Source organism: Alligator sinensis, unplaced genomic scaffold (assembly GCF_000455745.1).
Source record: "Alligator sinensis unplaced genomic scaffold, ASM45574v1 scaffold737_1, whole genome shotgun sequence".
NCBI lineage: Eukaryota > Metazoa > Chordata > Crocodylia > Alligatoridae > Alligator > Alligator sinensis.
Genome location: NW_005841930.1, coordinates 1,705,012 through 1,727,325, shown reverse-complemented (window position 1 = coordinate 1,727,325; position 22,314 = coordinate 1,705,012). Strand labels below are relative to the sequence as shown.

Here is a 22,314-nt window from a genome sequence, read left to right as displayed (position 1 = left end):
TCCTGCTGATGTGCCAATGTACAGGGTTTACCAGAGTTTAGTGCATTACACATAATGAATGAGATGCATTGAAGAAATACAGCTGAAAATTTTTTTTATCATTCTTCCACTAGAGAGCTACAAATGAACAAATCTTCAAATCAGCAGCATTTCTTAGACTTCAGTTTAAACAAAAAATATTGAATAATTTATAAACCGGTGGTTGCTTGACTATAGGAGTCCACTTTTTCCTGCAGCATCATAGCTAAGGCCACACACAACGTGTATTACACAATTAACTGGTTAATTGTGCAATAATGTTAGCCTGGCCACATGTGCAAAGTAATTATCATGCCAGAAAAATGTCCATCCATAAAAGTGTTATACAACTATAAAAAGAGCCAACCAGCTACAAAGTTAGTGCTTGAAAATGTGTTAAAGGAATCAAAACTTGTGGAAGAGGTGATATCTTTAATTAGATAAACTAGATATTTGCAAACAAATTATTCTATTTATTTGCAAGCTTTCGGGCACACTAACCCTTCATCAGGCATAGGAGACAGCAGAGATTGTATGTTCTCCTAGCTAGAAATGAAAATTCATATTTCACAGGACACCTGAAGGTGTGGCAAAGTCTCCTGTTTGTTCAGGTTAGGCACAGAGAAAGGTTGAAAAAGTGTTTTTACCTCAAAGTTGTCTGGCAAGCCACCAGACAACTTTGAGATAAAAAGACTTTCAAACTTTCTCTGTGCCTAACCTGAACAAACAGGAGACTTTGCCACACCTTCAGGTGTCCTGTGAAATATGAATTTTCATTTCTACCTAGGCGAACTTTTACAATCTCTGCTCTCTCCTGTGGCTGATGAAGGCTGAGGGTGCTCAAAAGCTTGAAAATAAATAAAATAATTTGTTTGCAAGTATCTAATTGGTCTAATAAAAGATATCACCTTTTCCATGAGTTTTGATTCCTTTTGCCTCTAGACCAACATGTTTACAACTTGATACCTGAAAATGTGTAACAGCTTTATAGCTGGTTTCCATCTAGCTTTAATTTGAACGTGTGGCAGGGCTCTAAGAAATAGAGGTTAGAAGTCCAGATAAAACTAAGAGGCTATCACAATGAAATCATCATGATGCTGTAGGGTTTTATGCTCTTGCAATCACTGTGCTTTAGTCGTTTCTTGGTTCTGAGCACCTCATAATTTAAAAGGTCTCTCATTTGAAAACAAACTGCTTATTATAATAGGGAAATTTTATAACATAACTTGAGTTTGCATGCTCACCCAAAAGGTCCTTGTTCTAAAACAAAATTGGCCCAATGTGTCCACTGTGAGATAAATATAGTTTTAGAATGGAACCACGTGTTAGTCCAAAGGAATGATACATCCCTGTGGATTATGTTTTAGTGCTTGTTGTGCATTTTGGCTGGCTGCTTACAGACATAAACGCCCACCAAAAAACAGCGCTTTACTTTAAGCTTGGTGCATCCCCGTGCTGAACGCAGCACATGGCCAGATGAGGCATTGCGTTGGTTTGACCTGGCTCGCCCAACATCTGTATAGATCGGGTGCTTCAGCAGGGCTTTTTGCTGCATTTTCCTAATAGCTGATTGAATCAGCTTTAGATAAAAGCACCAAAAAAGCCCTGCTGAAGTGCCCAATCTACACAGATGCTGGGGAGCTGGGTTGAATTAACACGCTTCCTCTTCCGGTAAAGTGTGGGCTGTTTTTTTTTTCCATGTCTCTCAGCACCCTCTGTGAGCCAACCTCCCACAATAATGGCGCTTGTTGATGCAATCTGTATTGTTTTATGTGGATTACTTGTCCCCAAGGGCTCCTGTGAGTTAATTTGGGTGAACCGGGGCACTTTGGCCTAAAGCAAGAAACAGTGTAAACTATAAGTATGCAGGTCTCTTTTATTCTCTGGGTGTTCTTTCTTCCAACTGAAAAATGGCTAAGTTTATTCTCCCTTTGTTTTTAATTATTTATCAGTGAAGCTGAGAAGTGAAATAAAAATTATTCAAGTCACTTGAAAATCACCACAATCAATCAACACAAATTTCTCACATCTCCTGCAAGACCAGTGCTAATGCGTCTGTACAATGAAAAGAAAACATACTCTTCTGCTTGGATGGAGTCAACTGGGGCCACATAATTACTGGGAATGTAACCGGTTTCTCCCGTTGTCAAGGAACGTGCCTCCCACCAGTCTCCTTCACTGCAGGAATAAAGGTGAGAAAGTATGAGACACAGAAATACAGTTGCTAAGTTATCTGACTGCTAACGTTATCTGCAGCCACAAGCTTTAAGAATTAACAGCTCACCCCTCTGTCCTGGATGCACTTTGGAGAGTGGTTTGCACTCAAGTCAAAACAGTTGTGTCTATTCATTTTTAAAAAAGAATTATTGTCAGAAATGGAGTTTTTTAAAAGCAGTCCTGTGACAGGAATGGCTGTAACTCTTATTGAAATCTCATTCAGGCAGGGATGAATTTAGTCTGAAATTAAGAATAAATGTGCGTATGGTTGGGGACAAGTGTGTTATTTTCCAATATAGACTCTTGAAAGAGTTTGGAAACAAGGTTGGATCCACACACTGCCAAAATCACAATCTTTGTAGGACATCCAGACTTCTGTTTCGATGATCAGAGAGAAATTTAATAATGCAACAATGCCATTTCCTTGCACTTGTTATTAAATCACAGCTTTGGAAAGATCCTCAAGCCCCTCCCATTTGAAAATTGGGCTCTGGTCACCCACAGAAGCTTTTTAAAAGCATAAATGATTTGGATGCATTTTTGAATCACTGTGCAAACCATTTCCCTGAAGACGTTTGAAAGAAAAACACTGGACCCATCCTGCTCCAGCACGCTACATGCAAAGCTTCAGTGTACATCAGTAACAGGGAGGGCAGAGTAAGGACAGGACGATGCCCTTAGAATAAAATCAGCTGAAATGGAACATGATAGTTTTAAAAAAAACTTGTTTATTTTTCAGATTTTCACAGGATGAGATGATGGTTAGCAGTGTCATAATACTGTGAGCCAGACAATTCTGACGTCTAATTCCCTCAAACAAGGACTCCTTTTTGTTCCTTTGGGCCAGATATTAAATGTCTCAATTTCCTCATCTGGAAAATAGAGACTTATTTATTAAAATTTTACAGAGTATCACATCTTAAAGCCTTCAATAAGCAAATGCCAATATAGAAATCAGAGATTGGGAAAGCTATTTTAAGTGGGCAGAAAAATGAACTATTTTTCAAACCTCAAAATTTACATAGAACAACTCAAAACAGAGGCATTTTATTGAAGAGGAAATGCTCTTTTTCATCTTGTGAACTCTTGATTTGTAAAGCCCAAAATCCCATGTTCTGTTATTCATTGTATGAGTGGAAACATTTTAAGCCTGTTTTAAGCAGGCTGTATGTATTAGCTTCTCCATAACATGCAACTTGTTTCTAAAAATGTAGGTGCCTAAGGTAAAACATCTAAATAGAGGTAGCCTGATTTTCGAAATCCATTGTGCAGTCACAGCACTCCTTATTCTTTGGTACAAGCCATAAGTGTTTAGCACCTCTGAAAATTGGGCCAAACCTATTTATCTGCCAAATTTTAGGCAGCTGAAGTCTGCATGCGCATTAAAAATATATTTGGGGAGATACAAAATGCTTTTGTTAACAATACTGTTCAAATCCTCCATGCACTCTTTGTTTCTCATATCGCACAATGGATAGATTAATCATCATTCTCTTATTTCAAAAGGATTATAGCACAGAAATTCCACTAGGTGGAGGTATTTTATCATATGCAGAAATATTACCTGCTGCATATCATAACATGCTCCAAAAGAAAGAAACCTAAACCTTTGCCAGAGAAGAGGGGGAATTAATTACATTTTATATCACTTTATATCAAATCCAACATTCACTTTAGAGCTAAAAGAAATGTCAGAAAATTCATGGCTGATCTGAACTTGCACCCCAAATACGAACTTGAATCATTTATGGATTCAAAGTTAGATTTTTTTTTAAATTAAAAACAAAAACTAGTGCACCAGTGCACTTCATGACTCTGAACAGAACCAGAACAGCATAGGAAAGATGGTTCTTGTATTATTTTCAGTTTGAATAGAATCAGAAAGATCAAGCTTTTTTTTTATTAAAAGAGCTTGTACTACCTAATTTTTAACAGTTTGGGAGCATGGTTAAGTTTTGGAGGTTTCAAGCACACAACGCTGGATTGTTAGAAGGACTAAATACCCTCAGCTCCCAAGAACATGGCTGATTAGCTTATTTTTTTCTCCTTCATAAAGCTTCCTAGAGAAAATACATACCAGTATTAAAATGTTCACATTGGAAATGCTCACATGGGGGTGGAATCACTTCTCTATGTCCCACAATGACTCCAAATAACTTTGCTTTGCAAGTTATTCTGAGCTCTCATTGATTTCACAAATTGTAATTTTAAAGGAATTTATAACAAGATTGATTTTTTTTCCCAAGTGGTGGCTTAGTATGTAGAAAGTCTGTCATGCTAGGAGGGTGGCAAGCACTGTAAAAACATGGATAATGTAAAATCTTTTGTCACATTTTTTTTGCAGTTGCTAATTCAGATGTAGAGCTTTTTAAACTGCTGCTCCCTCTACAAGTCTTAACTGAAGCTTCTGTGCTTTCATCTACATCAAAGCTCTCTAGCTGCACAGTTTCATGAAATATTCCACAGAATTACCTGACTTTTTTCACTTTAATGCACAATGGGCCAAATGGAGCCCTGCCGTTATTCTATTAAATGTAACAGAATTACCTCAGGGATGTATCTGCCCCACTGCTGTAAATTATAACAATAAGGAGGGATGAGAAGACCACAAAGCTCTCCGGTATACTGTGTAACTTCCATATTATTCATTTTTATTTCAATATGGTTGCAAAACAGCACAGAACAAAAGCTTTCAATAAGGTACTTGGTTATAGGATTGACAGTAGCTCAGCGGCCTGGTCATCTTTCAGAAGTTAATTTTAAACGAGTATTTTTCTATGGACAGTAGCTACATCCATTTGAAGTAATTGTGTTTAAAGATTAAAATGCAGCTCTTCTTCAAATGTAACTGTAAAAGGTGCCTTTTTATTTAACAGAGCTGCCCTCTGCATGCATGAAAAAGTAGAAGCTTTGGTGACTGGACTATATTTCTTCTTTTAAACCTTCTGGCATAGAAACATGGAAGACAACTGGTTTGGAAAACTGTTAGCATGGATCTTATTTGGCTCCCACAACTTTTCTTACTGCCTGTGAAGCTTGTGACCTTAGTTTCTAGCCTGAGTTTCTTGTGAGCTGAGGTCATTAGATATGAAAACCATCAAGAAACTATAACCACAGAACTGCATTATATTACTCTAACAAATCACTTTTTAACGTTCAATGCAGTCTTGGCAATATTTTCTAGAATAAAATCTTGAAAAACACAAAAGCAGGCAAATATAAAGACTTAGGCATCGTATTTGAGTATCTAATGCATTTGACTATAATGATTAAATAGATAAACAGAATTGTTGGCATTATACAGTTATCTTTCATTTAAACAATTAAAAAGCATAATCTTTTTGCCCCTACAACTTACGAGCTGTTAAGTATCTGAAATTTTTCTCCTTTGTGAAAACTTAAGTCATCTTCTGTTCTTGCTTCATAGTCATAAAGCGCCACAAAAAGAGTTACACCTATAGAAAGAGATGTGTGATTAACAATCCCATTGCAAAATCATGTGGTGATGTGCAGGTGTACAAAAGAGCTACGCTAAACAGTCACTGTGGGTAGCTGGCTTACCTAGCACCTATGCTTATAACTGTGAGTTAACAGTTACAGCTTTAAAGCCATGACACAGCCCTTCGCACTTACTTCCCCTCCTAGTCATGTTTATTTTAATGATCAACTGTCACAGATGACTTTTTCCAAGGACAGATACTAAGGCAGTGAGGCCATTTAGAGTTCAGGGACTACTCTGAAGGCAGGTGTTCTTTATTTTCTAAACATAGTTTTTTAAACGATGGGTCCAGGGTGCGTCTACACAGCAGAGGTCTCAACAGGATAAATTTGTGGGCATACAACTCCATGGCTAGACTGCTTATGGAACACAAGACAGTACATTTACAGCCTGCCTGGGAATATGTATGCTGCCCTGTCTGCTGTGTAGACATATTTCCAATGCTATAAGCTCATATTAGGTCCTACCTGTTCCTCCTCTTGTACGCAAAGTCCCAGTATGAGAAGAGGAATTGACACCACCAAACACAGTCAATCCCTGGCCTCCTGTGGCGTGGAAGTTGTTGTAGTTTGGAATTGAAGTTACACCAAAGTTAGGGTAGTGCTGTGGGGTGGGATCTGTCCCATAGCGATAACCCGTACTCTGAGTTAAGCTGCCATCCCTCTCATCCGTCAGTTTTGTTGCTTCTTTATCCTTACATTGCACACAGCCCATTATCTAAAATCCTGCAAGAACAAAAAAAGGAGAGATGAGTGTTGTCACATTCATGCAATTCACATACGCTGCTAGGAAGAAATTAGGGTAGCTATTCAGGAGCTCAATACTCTGGAGTGAAAATTCAATGTTTATAGATAAATATAAAGGAGTTGGAAGAAGCTTTTAGGAGACACTCCCTCGGTTCCATCCGGGGACCACTGAGTATACTTTGCCAATGCAGTATCTGTTGCTACTAGATCCCAGCCCTTGGTCAGCACTGCTAGGAGGTTTTCTCTGCACCTGGGCAGGTAGTAGAAGCACTCCCTCATCATCACATGCCTCTTTAGCAAAGGGAGTTAAAGAACGAAGAGGCCACAGCAGAACTTATACATATAGGAGTCTAAAGTTAGGCTCCTAAATCCACATACAGGTATCTAAATAATTTAATAACAGTGCTGAGCAATCCATAGCACTGAGCTCACATGGGGGTAAAGCAAGTTAAAAGCCCATACTGATGCTTTTATGTGATCAACGGGCACCATGACGCAGGGCAAGTAAAAAGTGAACACTTAGGACACTAGAGCTATGGATTAGAAAGGTGGCAACAGAAGAAGTAGAAAAGCAAAGCCTTCCTCAGTATTGTATCTGTCTCACTTTAACTTTGTTTAGGGTATATAGTTTTCTATGTGTGGAGACATCACCAAAAAAGCAGCAGAAGATATTAGAAATACAAGTTCCTTTAATTTATGCTAAGTCAAGTAAACACAAATCTAATCTTTAAGTCCTCATGTGTTTGTAGCTGCTAACCTGATGATTTTGCATGTTTATCTCTAAAATCAGCACAGGAATTAGCTTTAATAAACTTGTGAATTTTCAAAAAGTACACTACCAACCTACTGCTTAGTGGTCTGAAAATTAAAATATTCAGTAATCTACTGATTGCCTGTGATACTTCACATTGTGCCTGCCTTGCTTCTTGAATTCACCTGTCCCATAAAATAAAAGAGCACCTACTGGAAAAGATTTCCTATACTTAGAAATGTCAAATTCCTTTATAGGCACACTTATTTTTAATAAAGAAACCATCGATATAGTACATCAGCCTGACCTGTACTATACTAAGATGATCCCATTCATTCCTGATGTCCCAGCCATTCTGACTCTCACCTGTGGGCAAAGTTTCTTGTTTTCTACTACTTCTCTATGCTTTTTAAGACAATGTCTTCATTCAAGATATTTCCTTAGAGACACTGTAAAGCCTACTAACAGAAATTTAAAAGCCCAGTCCTATATTTAAGAAACAGACATGGTCTTAGCTGCCTGAAGAAACAGCAGCAAGAAGAGGGCAGAGGGAGAAAGCAAGCATGCGAGCTGTGCTGTCCAACAGCAGTGATCAATCATACTTCAATATGGTTTATAGCTGGTTCAGGGAACTCTGATTGACGTATTAGCTTCGACACCTTGCCCAGGCAGGATGGAGAAAGGTGTGCTGCATGGAGCTGGTTATGAATTCCCCATTAGGGTGCATGGTAGGGATACCCATATGGGTATGCTTACACCACAGTCAGTTTTTCTGTAACTGCTGTAGTTTAGAGAGATCTGAAGTTTCTGCTTGTGTTCCAGTAGTAGTTTAACCACAGTGGAGCTCCATGTGGGCTAATTTACCCTACCAAGAAGCACTCACACTCATACTTCTCAATAGCCTTTGTGACAAAGTGCAAAATAAAACCTAATAAAAACCACAGTGTAAGGGAAATTCCAAATCAAGAAAAAGAGAAGTTGCCCAAAGAATCTCAACCTGTAGAAGTACTTTCTAAAGGCATTCTGACTATGAAATTGTAATATCTTTCAAAAGGTGAAATGTTAGAGAAGGGTAACATTTCTCATTTGAAAATGCATTAGTAAAAAACAAGCTGTATTACTCAGAAGACTTCTGTCAGTGACATATTCCCTTTGGTTCAAAATGGTACCTCCTTAGTAAAAAACAGAAAATGGGTTTCCCGCCTCTGTTCTCTCCTTTTACCATTTTGTCATAGGAAAAGTTGCAAGGCAGGAGAGTGAAGGTAAAGGAGAGAGGAGGGGAGGGGAAAATGGACCAGAAAACTGAAAAAGAAAAAAAATTTTCAGAAAAAGTCTTGTGTAGCAATTCAAACAAAAACAAACAAACAAACAAAATCTCCACAACCAGACAATCACTGTTACTCAACTGACCTTCATTGAATATACACAAATGCTCAGCTGGTGTGAACTGAAATACCTTCTTTGAAGTTCCTGGAGCTGCACTGATTCACACTAGTTGATGAGCTATTCATGCATAAGTGATTTACACATTCAGTCAGTCAATGAGAGGAAGATTAAATTACAAGTGGCCACAAAAGTAAAATTATTCAAGGAGTTAATGCTGAAGAAGCAAATAGACTAGAAAACAGTACTACTGTGGACTAAATGTACAGCTCTGCAAGGCAAACAATTCTGCATGCTCTTATTAACAATTATTAACTAAGAACTACCAACCAGACAATGGCCCTCTCCCCTTGCAGCTATTTTTTAAACCTGATTCCTCCCTATTATTTTTTTTCAGCATGAAGATTGCCTGTGAGACAACTAGATGAAAAGTGAAAAACTGAGATTTTTTTTTCTTTTGTCTTTTTCAACTTTGTTATAGTGTCTAGACAACACCAGTACTTGATTGCAGTATCTTGTAAAGTGCGACAAAGGGTGTAACACACACAAGTATTTTTTCAAGCCAAGACTGAAAAGTTATCCATTCCTCGCTCAGAGAAACTAACTAGATACCAAGCTGCATCATGCATAGTTACATGTGGGAGAATGAACAAACGCATTGCTTGAAATGGTTCAAGACAACTCCAGGCATTTCACAGATAATAAATACAATCTCCATTTGACAACTCTATTCTAGTTATATCAATGACTGGATTGCAAGAGCTAATCTTCAGTATCACAGTGCAGGCATTTAATATCCTAAAGTCTCATCATCCTGGTTGTCAGCATTTATGGTTCTGGAAGGGTTGAACATAGTCACTAATGCAAAGCTGAGATCACTGAACAAAATCTGGAACAAATTTCTATCAAGCCCTCTAGAGAGGAGCATACAAAAGTGTTCATCCAACATGCTGTGCAATTTACGGTAAGTGAACAAGTTTTCAGTAAGTTTCCATAGGGAAATGCAGTCTCTCTCAAACACCATTTAACAGGTCATGTGTCAATTTCACAATTTGTCATTGATGTTGCTAGTAGAGCAAATAAACAGTTTATAGTTAACTTTTCAATTCCAAACAAATTGCACGTTTGTTTAAAACAAAATAGCAACCAACATTTGTTTTCAAGAGTAATATAAAATATTTACATGCTTTATTTTTTGAGATCTCCTCAGAGACAATAGAGAATGTCCACTGTGATATTTGCCTTTTTCTTGTCTCTGTTACATAGTTGAAATCCGACCACTCTATGGCAGGATAGGGGATGTTAACTTAACTAGAGGAGCCTTCCTTTGCAAGTAGTAGACACATTCATGGATCAAAATATAACATTTATTCTATCATTATTATTATTTGTTTTAATGTGGCACCTTAAAATTAACTGCTTTTAGTTCAAATAAAGCTAAAACTGCTGCCATTAAAGTAATATGTCCCTACATTTCCTAGGAGACTTGATTCTGAAAACTAACACACATAGAAGTCAAGACTAAAAAGTCAACAAAAGTCACCTATATACACTCCATCAAGATGTGAAAAGTATTCACTAATTTTGGTTTTACTAAGTGGGGTTTTTTTCCCCCATAGGAGCATAAGTGACCAACTGGGTCTTCTAGATCAACCCTTGTGATTGCACGCAACCATGTGCTACATCAGGGGTGGGCAATTATTTTGGGCAGAGGGCCACTTACTGAGTTTCGGCAAGCCATTGAGGGCCGCATGACAGGCAGCCCAGGGTAGATTAATATTAATTTTCTAAATTTTTTAGGGGTCCCGCAGATAATGCCAGATAGAATGGCCAGATAGAATGGCCTGGTGGGCTGCATCTGCCCCCCGGGCCACATTTTGCCCACCCCTGTGCTAGATGTTGAGTCTAGAAAAGTTCAAAAGAACATCCCCTCCAGGCCTTTCCCCTTTAAGCTACAAGTCAGAAAATACCCTTTCTGCACTGTAACAAACAGGATCTTTGGTACACAAGACCACAATCCTCAAAAATCACCATGTGACTCTGGAAAAGAGCAAGAGAGACCAAAGTCACTGCCAATGCTCTGGGACTCTGCAATGGCAAGGGACTCATGGTTAACAAGATACGTTAAAATATTTCTCACAGGTCTCTCCTCAGTACTCTTCTGGTTATCTTTATAGAACATAGTAACTATATAACTACTAAGGTTATGTTTCTATTGCCTCCACAGTGATCTTGAAATCACGGCCAAGAAACCAGCCCTGCCCACTCACTTTAGTTCTATATAGGGTAACCATCATCCTGTTTGAAAATATAGGACATCTGGGACACTTTCCTCATTCCTTCCTCCCCCAACACCTTCTCTTCCCTCCCTGTCAGTGGTGCACTGCAGGGAGAGGCAGAGTGGCATCCTGCAACAGGGGCACCATGCTGCTTTCTTTCCCAGAACTGTTCCCCATGCCTGGGACACTCATTTAAATTTGCACCCCCTGTCTGGGACCAGCCTCCAAAATCCAGGACTGTCGGGGGAAAAATGGGATGGATGTTTACCCTAGTTCTATATGTACTGCACACTACAAGGGTAAGAGCTGTGACCTGACATCACCTGGATCCATTCCTTTCTTCTGGAACAACATGCCATGTCTGCAGTGAACGTGCAGATCTTGGATTGGCCTTGTCAGTCTTTTCACTGACTTCTATATATGTACCACACAGTAAAAATGTGTAGTTGCCATCAAAGCAGCACCAAGCATGCCAGCACTGCTCTTAGGAGGATGTGCTGGACTGTGATCTTGATCTTGACCGTGTTTCTGGACTCATGCCTACAAGAGACTAAAATACATTTTTTGATGAGTTGGAGTGGGAGCAGCTCATTTCTGCTCATGGAAAAATGTAGATTTTGGGTTACTTTTTTAACCTGAAAATTGGGGATTTTTTTTAATCAGAAAAAAACCAGGATCCCTGGTGACAACTATGTTCATTAAGCAGGTTGAGGGAAATATTCAGCACAGCTCATTTAAAAATATTCCATGAATATATCCTACTGGTATTTTTTGTTTTGTTGAAGTATTCCAGAATGCATCACTTCAGGACATCAAATATGCCATGACTGTACGAGTCAAAGTAGGATGTCTGATATTCAAAACACCACACTGTGGCTTTTTGTCAGTAAACGAAGAAATACAGAGATGGAGTTCATAAAGAAGGGGTTGCAGAGTGGTACATAAAGCTGCATTTTTGTTGTAGTGGTCATACTATATTCTATGCCTTCTGTGATCCTTTTAAAGTTGTTTGTGACATTGTATCTTTGGATTTTAGGGATATGAATAAAAATTACAGAGACATGCTGTTCCCGAGCAAAAGGTCATAAACGTCAGGGACAAAACCTTATATCATGTGCCAAAAAAAGGGTCCGCAAAGGCATTTAAAAGAAGAGTCATGTGAGAAGTAGGAGCAAAAAGCTCCAATCACATCAATTTGTTTTTTCACAAGCTGCCCTTTAAGGCATCACCCTGAGGATTCTACTTAGTGGTATGAGCAGAAAGTTTCAGCATTTTAATTACTTGCTTGCCTGCAGCAACTAACAGCCTGAGCACCACGAGTGGGCTGATGATGAGTGACAATTTACATCTATTGGCTGAACAGCTGGAAAACGAGCCCTATGTGATTTCTTACTGCTATGTCATGCCAGTCCAAAGCAAAGCATTTTGCAGAGATGGGCATGCTGATTACTGTCTCTTGTCTGCATGTAGAAGAGTTGTTTCATACAATAATGCTGGGAATACTTTAGGAGAAGGAGAAACTCCAAACTGTCAGCAGAACCACAGAGCTTGCTTCTGAGCTTCAGGATTCATTCTAAATTCACTCTTGTCCTTCTTCAACATTTGAGGGGATTATAAGAGTCAATTGGAAAGAGTCTATTTCTGTCTTCCCCTTCCCCCTCCCCTCCTCCTGAAATCACAAACTGCTGAAGCATAAGAAAAAGGTAATAATGCTTACTACATACATCCTATGAAAAACTATGAATGTACATGCCTACCTTCTATTTTTTTCTTTATGGCTTTTCTCAGTCTCTCATGTCTGACCTAATTTGTTCCCTGTTTGATTTCTGCCAGCACTACAGCAGAGAGGTTAATAGTTAGAGAAGGGAAAGTGGATGTAGAAGACTTAAGTGGACAAAGGCTATCTGATGTGCAATTTCTTCTAAAAACGTCAACAGTAGGAATGTCCATGAGTTTGGATGGGCAGCACCTGAATCCCAAGAGAAAAAAATTTGACAAAGGCCTAATAAATACACGCATCTTTCTTGTATTCATATGCAGTGGGACACCTCTCAGATTCCTGTATTGCTTTAATGTAAAAAACTAGGTTATATTCATTACCAGCTAGAAAAGAACAGAAAAGTCAGTGTTCCATCTGGGCAGCAGTGGCAAAAACTGACTTCACTTGCTGCGCTTGTTTAAGGAACAGTTGTTGTGGTGGAACTGGCCTGCTGCCGAAGGGTTGGGGGGTCACCTGGCAAATCCACAAGAAAACACATTAGTACAAAGCGGCTGTTTGAGCAGGCGTAATCAAAAACTCCCCAATGCAAGTAATGAAAGAAGAGGAGGCTTACCCTCCAAACTCCAACAAAAGAGCACTTTTGCCACTCTTTCTGTTTTCTATGGAGTTTCCTTGCCAGATGATTCTGTGAATGTTATGGCCTCCTCTTTTTTAAAAACAGTGAATTCTTTTTCACTCTCTATGATATGCTAGTTTCAGTCAAAAAACCGGCAGTGCCTTAAAGAAATAGCAATAGAGCTAAACCATGTAAAATCATTCTAGGGGGTTGTACTTTTGACTTGATTTATTTTTAAAAAGCACATGCCAGCTGAGTTGTAGGATGGACAGATTTTACTTTGCTTCTGCACCTAAACTTGTGAACTGTATTTTTTTAAACAAGAGTTTATTTATAGCCATCTTGATTAAAGAAAGCCATCAGTCTTTAAATTAGCATGTTATGTCGGAGCAAGGCAAATGTAGTTTATGGCTGTGAACTTTTCCCCTTTATTCTAATATAGAAGTAAAGGTGGCTTTGAAACGAAGGGCTAGCACCAATAAGTAAGCAAGGTACATACCTTGCTTAATGTATATCATACTTTAAAAAAGGAACAATGAGTCAAGTGTTGGTTCTATGTAACATGCAACAAAAAATATTGTTTTGAGTTACATTCCAGCCATATCCCACTGTCTGTACTGATACACAAAGGGGGCACACAATGGCCACACAATGCAGGAGCATTCAGATGTAACTGTTAATACACATTTCAAAAGAACAGTTTAGTAGACCTGCATCTAAAGAACAAAGGTTATTTTATCTTGAAGAAAAGAAGCAAAAAAATGGGCTCCCACTGATTTTCCTTTTTCCCCCCACATGAAAACAGAAAAGGTGACTGCAGATTTTTCTCATTTGCCAATAAACACTGTTCTGCCTTTTTCTTTGTTCTTATTTTAGAAAATTCCTGAGATGAAAAAGGGTTTCATCCAGTTCACTGCATGTGGTTTTATACAGAGAAGAGACTTTAAAAGGTGGACTTCAGTGGGAAAAAATGTGTATCCTTGTTTGCTTTTATGATGTATAAGAGTCAGAAGAACATATTTTGTCCCTTCAAAAAGATTTTCTTCCTTCTCATTGCCTCATTACACTAGAAATTCAGGTCTCCTGTACTCTGTTTTTCCTGGAAACCTTATATGGTTTTCTTGATGTCATATTCTGCTGGTACTATGTTTGATGAGCTATGGAATACAAGTTGATACTTGATTGAGACAGTTTGAAACTCTTGGCTATGGCTTTTTGTTATTTAGTTCAAATGCCTGAATCGTTAGAGTAAAAGTTCTTTTGTTACATATTCAACACCTGTTCCTCTTTCATTTCAGGATTGAGAGCTCTAAGTGCACATAGCTTGGTCCTCCAAGGTTGAGCGTTAGCAAACTGAGGAAAACCACGTGACACTGCTCGCACTGTTAAATTTTATTTAAATACACCCACCCCAGAGAGCAGTGAGCGAGTCCCAAAGCCGGTGTAGATCAAAGATATAATGCTTTCTGCATTCTGCACTAGCTAAAATACCAGATTGTTTAAAGGTGCAGGCCCTTGAAGTATTACAACTGCCAGGTAACAAAGGCTTACATTAACCATGGCAAAAGTCTGTATCTGAAAGAAAAGGTCAGAGTAAATGCCAGAAACAGGAAGACACCACATCTTTGCCTACACTGACTATTGAAAATGTTTAGCCCTTTTCAAGCAACAAGTCTTTCAAACCCAGCTATTGCTACTGTGGTTTCAAGCCTCTACACGTTTTTTGCTCTTTTATAACAAGTAAAATTAAAGCTAACAATTTCAGTTGACCGATACTGATATTATAAGCATAGTAGGAAAACATCTTCAGACACATAATTTATAAACATTTTCAGATAATATGGGTTAAACCCTGTTTTTGTCTTATCACTGTGAACCATCAGGCAAAGAGGTTTATTTTTTTAAACTGGCTTGAGATGGATATGTGTAGTCCACAGAGATCAGACACACAGTTCAACCCATTTTTAATCTGGAAAATTTTTGGGGGGGGAAATGGGGAAAAGAGGAAAGAGAGACAGTTGAAGTTTGTCCTGAAAAGATGTTGTCCGTCATCAGTTCACTGAGTAAATGTAGATACACAAGATCAATTCTAATGTGCAAGCCCCTTCCTCACAGTTTCATTTTGTGTGGCAACAGTAGGAAGCGATAATGTACACAAGCTCAGAGTGAGCCTTAGGGTTAGGTCAGAGGTTCCCAACCCCTGGGCTGCGGGCCAGTACTGGGCCGTGAATGATTGGCTGCCGGTTCGCAGGAGGGTTGGCTGCCGGACCAGAAGTCCAGAAATGACTGGGATACTGTGGACCGGCAGCCAACCCTTTTTTATACTCACTTCCAAGTCTGGAAGTGACTGGCATACTGAGTATAAAAAAGGGTTGGCTGTCAGTCCGCAGTATGCTGGTCACTTCTGCTCTACAGCATGCAGCTCCACAGTTTGCCGGTCTGCAGTCACTTCCGGTCCACAGTTTGCCGGTCCGTGGTCTAAAAAGGTTGGGAACCACTGGGGTAGATGATCACCCAGGCTAGGGACAGAAGTTGCACATAAACCAGTTTAAGTGATCAGAAACTGGCTTAAACCTATAACAGAACAGAAGCTCAGTGCACATAAGCTGGTTTCAAATGGCTGAAACTGGTTTAAGATAAACCTAGCTGAATGGAGTATCAGATTTAACTGATTAAGTCAAACTGGTTTATATAACTTCTGTCCCAGGCCCCAGGGTGCCATGGTCGGGGAGGCACCAAGCACCCACCCCTCACACACACACCTGTGAGCAGCCTGAACTCAGAGAAGCACTCTTCCCATAACCTGCACTGGCCAATCCCTGCCACAGGCAGGAGAAGCGATGTCTAGCCCAGCCCACCCCACCCCCTGCCTCCAGCTGCTGCTCAGGAGGAGCCAGACCAGGCACATGCAAGTGGGGTAGCGCCTACTCCAGTCTGCCCACCTTGCTCCCCCACAGCAGAAGCAGTACCAGCCTGCCTGCCTGGTGCCCCACACTGTTCTGCTTCCGAATTGAAATGTGCGCTGCTGCTGACTGGGGAGAAGGGGCAGGGGCGCCAATATAAAGGTTAACACAGAGTGCTATTTTCCCTAAGGCTGGCTCTGTACAAACTCTTTGTGTTCAACACTGTCACCCAGAGCAGTGGTTCTCAAGCCTGTTTTGGGATATGATCTACAAGAGGGGCTGAGAAGTCATTCCACATCCATCCTATCCCACAATTCTTTGCCATTGCAAAAACTGACTGCATGTCCATGAACAATTTTGCAACCATTTTTTGGAGGATTGAGAAGACTGCTGCTCTCCTGTGCACGGTGGTTGAAAAAAGGCTATTACAAGGACTCAAGAAGAGCTTGAGACACAAGTCTTTGAAACATTGATTCTATTCTTCTGGGCTAGGGGAGCAGGGCAGGGCCGCAGGCAGCTTTTCTAGAGAGTGGGGCTGGTTCCCCGCTGCTGTGTGCACTACTGAGGGGGGAGGGGGAGGGCAGAAGCGCAGGGAGACCTGTGCCCCCCAGATTTGTGCATGGAGTGGGTGCAGGGGTGGGTACAGGCTGCACGCTCAGGCTCCCCACCCTGCTACCCTCCCCAAGAGCCTCTGTGGAACAGCAGGTGGGACCTGGAATGGCAGGGCAAAGCAGGGCTGGGCAGGGAAGCTCCTTGCCGCAGGTGCAAGCCCCGTGCTGTCCTGGCAAAGCTCCCCCTGCCCACCTGGCAGCAGCAGGGGCAGCGGCATGGGGTTGTGATCTCACTAGTCCAGGGTGGACTTAGGGTGCATCACCATGGCAGTGCAAGACTTGCAGTAGCAAGGAGCTCCCAAGTGTGGCCCTGCTCTGCCCTGCCGCATTGGGTCCCACCTGTTGTGCTGTGTAGACCCCAGGAGAGGGCTGCAGGGTGGGAAGCCGGTACCTCTGCACCGGCACAGCCAGGTGACTATGGCTTGGGAGTGAGGGGCCTGGCCCTGTATCTTGGTGAGCAAAGGAGGTAGGGGGAACTGATTTTCCATGAAAAAAAACCCAAAATCAAATACCAAAATTGATAGGTACTTAGAATTTATTTCACTATAGTAATTGAGGTACTGTTAGACTTCCAAATTGCTTGAAAATTGTAAATATATCAATAAAACAGTGTGTTTAGTTGATACACGCACACACATACAGAGAGAGAGAGAGAGAGAGTGGCATTTAATTTTAAGTGTGGATTTGGGTGTTTTTTATCAGAGAATTTGTAATTTTTTTTATCAGGAAAAACTAAGGTCCCTGGTGATCAGAAACTGGTTTAAACCTGTAACAGAATAGAAGTTTAGTGCACATAAACCAGTTTCAAAATTAATTGAATGTTGGTTGAATGTAGTATCAGACTTCACTGATTTAGGTCCAACTGGTTTATGAAACTTCTGTCGCTGACCCCTTCCTGGTTCAAGTTAAATCACAGTCCCCCAGAATCCCAGCATGCTTTGCATCTCTGAGCTGGGCTATGCTGACTGCTCCACAGAGCAGGGCTGGCCCCATCATTTTTCTCCCTAGCAGGAGCAGTGAGGGCTGGCTCGCTGGCTCACTGCCCTGCCAGGCAAATCCTGGCTGGGTTCTGGCCAGGGAGGGGAGTTAAACTCCCCTTCCCCCAAGTATAGAGATGCCCTGCCCTGCCCTGCTGGCTTACTTAATGCTGCCGGCAACTGTGGACTACAAATCCCAGAGGCACCTGGAAGCAGGAAGAGGAAGTGATAAGCAACCCTGCAGAGTTCTGCTGCTGTGATTGTGGACTGCAAATTCCAGAGACCTTGCGGGTAGCAGGAAGAGGAAGTGAACACACAGCTGAGCTGTTTAATCCTCACTTCAGAGAAAGAACTAGTTTTGTTCAAGCTTTTATGAATTCAATGCCACAGCCTTTTTCCCCTTCCAGTCCTCTGCCCCGCCCAGGCAGACCCTCTAGCTAGCTCCAGGCTGGGGCCTAGCTACGCCCCCTCCACTTCAACAGGGAGCGGGGGAAAGCCTTGGAGGGTTTCTCTCTTCGTTTCCCTTTAGCAGTGGCTGGCAGGCATGCTCTTGCACTCTCTGGCTTCTGGCTTGAGCCACTGCAGGCATGTGGCCGTGTTTCCTGAATCAAAAGTGAATGTCTGCTCAGTTGCTTATCAGCTCAATCTGCGCAGCTTAGATTAACCTGCAAAGACTGAATCAATTAAGCGTCAGGCTTTTTGACTGGGTATACTTAGCTCAGGAGCTGAGCAATTAATGTGTGTGCATGTAAGAGAGGAAGATGAAAAGCTGTTCTGGGTTTGGGTAATAGGCAGGAGCAATAGCATAACTAAGAGTGGGTGACAGGAGCAGCAACCCAGTTGCCAATGGGAAGTGGGAGGAAGAGAACACAAAAAACCAGCTGCTGTAGGGAACCTTGCTGCTGCCACTGCCCCATGCGCCACTGTCACCCAGGGTGTAGAACTCCTCTTTGACTGGGAAGTATGGAGGTGGCAGCTTCAGCTGCAAGAGGAGGAGATGAGAAAACAACTTGAGCTAGCGGAAAGAAAGAGAGAGAGTCCTTCTTCTCCCAGTGGATAAAGGAGATGGGGATTCAGATCAATCAGATATTAGATAGAAGCACTGGGTGACAGAAAGTTTCTCCTTGCCAACAGGATGCATGAAAAGCAGGGTGGCAGGAAGCCCAACACACAGGTGTGTGTATGTGGGGGAATCTTGTCTTTTCACCCTGGCATTGCACAGAGTAAGCATGGCTCATTTTATAGCTCTGTCAGGTGTTTGGCAAATTCTTTGAAGCCCTGTGTGGGAGAGGTTGACGGGATAAATCAGCAAGAGTCTATCTAGCCTACTAGGCAGTGTACATTATGTATAGCCCTCTGTGCTTGGTATGCCAAGGATGTGGATCTTTAACAGCCCGCAGCTGGGGAGTCTGCCCCCTCAGCTGAAGGTCCTCCAGTTCTATACCCAGCGTGCCAGTGAAGAGAGATGGTAGTCAGAAAACACATCTATAAAGGAAATTGTGGAGCTGAGAAACTGTAATCTGGAGTCATTTAAGGTTTGTATGTTTGGGATATCTCCTTAAAGAGGGAGGTTTCAGAGTAGGAACTGTAAATGTTATCTTGTGGGTGTAGACACTATTTGTATACTGAAAAAAATGCTCTTGAAAATCCAGCTGGGTAAATGGGACGGAGGGCTGTATGGGGCACATCTGAGAGTGGCCACTCAGATCAACCTGCAAGACAATTTAGCGTGCCCCTGAAAAGATCTCCAACTGTCCATAAGCAGTGAACTATACCGGGCACTCTGCACTGAGAAGAAGGGAATAAAATGTTTTGCAAGGCACAGGAAGACAACAGAATGATGCACTGTCATCCTGAATCTAAGCCACATGATGTGATTGCAAGTAGGAATGTTATTCTGGAGTCTGCCAGTGATAGTATATGGCAGTACAAGTATTACCACTTCACATGGCTCCTCACAGATTACAGAGCCCCTTCAAGGAACTCTGAAGTGAATTGGAGTGTGTCACCCCGTGTTGTGGGCAGCCAGGGTGTCAATCTGAGAACAGGCTGAGTCGGGAAACTGGAGGAGCAGGCAGATCATGGAGTCAGGGGGTGAGCTGGGGCGAGAAGACAAGAGATCAAGCAGAGTACAGACAGAGGAATAAGACAGCAGGAACAGCAACGCAGTTCCGGGTTCAGGTTGACAACTCTTGCCCAGATACTCCCTGTTCCTGTGCAGGGGCTTATATGGAGGGAAGTGTAGGGTCAGCTGACCCTGCCTGGACACTCCAGTGATGGTGAAAGAGAGGATAGCTAAGCCCTGATGGAAGCTTCTGGCCAGACTTGCCCAGTCTGAATGGTCAGCTAGGGGGTGGCAGGCCAGAATGAGGTGAGTGGAAGAAAGTCCAGGTGATCTTGATGATCCTTTGTGCAACATAAGCGAAGGAAGACTGAAGGCTGTGGAAAAGGGACAGCTGGCTAAGTACGTGCGATAAGGTGTGGGGTTTAAGTTTTGTGAAACAGTGGGTGCTTCTACATGCACATTAATGCACTCTTCCTAATGTGTATTAAATTTAGTACCTCCAATGTGAGGTACTAAATTAACATGCATTAGGCTGCCTTAATACGCAGTAGTGCAGGCACATGCTTTTTAGATGATGCTTAATGCACTGTAGCCTATTTTACTGTGCAGTAGCGTAATAGTACTTTTTTTTACATGCTGCTTTAATATGTAGTAAAATAGACTATTGCACATTACAGCACACACGTAGACGTGCTCACTGTTCTACTTCCTGGCAGGAGAGGGAGCTGTAAAGCTTGGATGGCTTCTGTCTCAGTTGGGCGGGGGGGGAAATCTATGCGATAGGCTTGCAAGACTAGCCAGGGAGATGTTAAACTACCAGAAATGGAGAGGATGAAAATGGAGAACAAGTGGGCATTCATTTAGCACAAATCAAGATGTCAAAGATAAAATTAGTCAAGGCACCAAGGGAGGTGAAGACAAGACATTCTTTAATTACCTATAAACTAACAAGAAGAGCCTGGGTAATGCAAGAATTGGAATTGCTCATTTATGAGCATAAATTTAACCTGGTTGGTGTTCCTGAAGCCTAGTGGGAAGATTCACATTACTGGAATGTCTAAAAAAAGAAAAAAAACAAAAACCACTGCCGATAACTTAACCTGGAAGGATCCCATGGGCAAAAAAAGGGAAGGATGAGTGGCAATGCATGTCAAAACTGTTTGAAACAAATGGTCTTAAATATTTAGAAAACACAAGTACTAGTACCCATCTATAACTAGAAGGAAAGGGAAATCTCTGGAATAGTGTCATCACAGTACGGTTCAATTGGAATCACAAGTTAAAAATCTTACATTGCAAATGCTAAAATATCCTTGGAATTTCTAAAAAAAGTAAAACTGCCAGCTTTCTTATCTTGATTTAGAGGAATTGATCGCATAGGACCTAACAGCTGCTTAGGTCCAAGAGGTCATAACTTGAATATATTGTTCTATACAAAAAGAAATGAAGTCAAAACCACATGCACATAAATTGGTGCTTTAAAAAGGACAATTTCACAAAGCTGAAAACAATTACGAGCTTTAGTTGGGAGCAAAAAATTTAATCAAAATAATGTGAAAGACTACTGGAAATGGCTAAGGAATATTTTAGAAAATACCTAAAGTACCACAATTAAAGAAAGAAGATCAAATTGTTTAAAAAAATACTGACTTTGAGGGGAAGTAAAAATGTCTGTGAAATACATACTCTTCACAAAGAAACTGGAAAAAACGGGATGTTAATAGCAATTAATAGAAAAGCAAGAAGTTAGATATTTTAGAAAACTGACAAGGGAAGCAAAAGAACATTAGGAGAAGTTTTGGCCGACCCATTTGATTACAATTATGCTTGTTTTGTTAGGTTTATTGGAACAAGAAAAGCACTAGTAAGTACAAGCCTGTAAGTAGATGAATGCCATAGAATTTTCAATCATGAAGCAGCATGGGGAAAAGTTGTTTACGAAATATTTTGCTCTGGATTTGCGAAAAAGGCAGATGATGCCTGCAGTGATGATGAAATATTTCCCATTCCAACAGTAACTAAGGTGGATGTTAAACAGCAGCTACTAGAATGTGGCATATTTAAAAACAGTAGGTTCAAGTAACTTATGTCTGAGATCTCTCTGTCAAATCTCTGGACTTTCCGCAGCATTACAAGGCTGACTGAAAATAAACATAAAGAGTCCAGGGAGCCAATTCTTGTAAAAGTAATGTCACACTAATAATTCAGAAGGGTAAAAGGGATGACCCATGCAATTATAGACCTGTCAGCATGTCTTCAATACAGGGCAAAATAACAGAATAGCTCATATAGAATTAAATTAATGAAGAATTAAGAGAGAATAATATAATTACTGCTAGTCAGCATGGGGCAAAGCAAAAAGATTGTGTCAAAATAACTTGGCATCATTTTAGATGAGATGATAAACTTAGTTGATAAAGACAGAAGTAATTCTAAAATATATTCAGACTCCTTCAGACTTCCGCTCCTCACAACTTCTTCACTTGTCCTTCTGTGAAGCTTCCCACAGTGCCATCCTGTCTCTTTCCC

General features: G+C 41.0%; 1 protein-coding gene across 5 annotated transcripts in view; it reads right to left on the bottom strand.

Moving 5' to 3' along the window:
• Nucleotides 1-22,314, bottom strand: part of FYN (FYN proto-oncogene, Src family tyrosine kinase) — a 170,163-nt gene that overhangs the window by 46,192 nt on the left and 101,657 nt on the right. For 4 of the 5 annotated variants that reach the window (XM_025198835.1, XM_006019470.3, XM_025198837.1 and 1 more), the window contains exons 3-5: nucleotides 6,202-6,459; nucleotides 5,594-5,690; nucleotides 2,098-2,196 (exon numbers count right to left, since the gene is read on the bottom strand). In XM_025198835.1, coding sequence (XP_025054620.1) covers nucleotides 2,098-2,196; nucleotides 5,594-5,690; nucleotides 6,202-6,448 — 443 coding nt within the window. In that variant the 5' untranslated portion in view covers nucleotides 6,449-6,459. Of the gene's footprint in view, nucleotides 1-2,097; nucleotides 2,197-5,593; nucleotides 5,691-6,201; nucleotides 6,460-12,993; nucleotides 13,132-22,314 lie in introns of those variants that run through there. The other variant, XM_025198836.1, reaches the window with a different exon arrangement.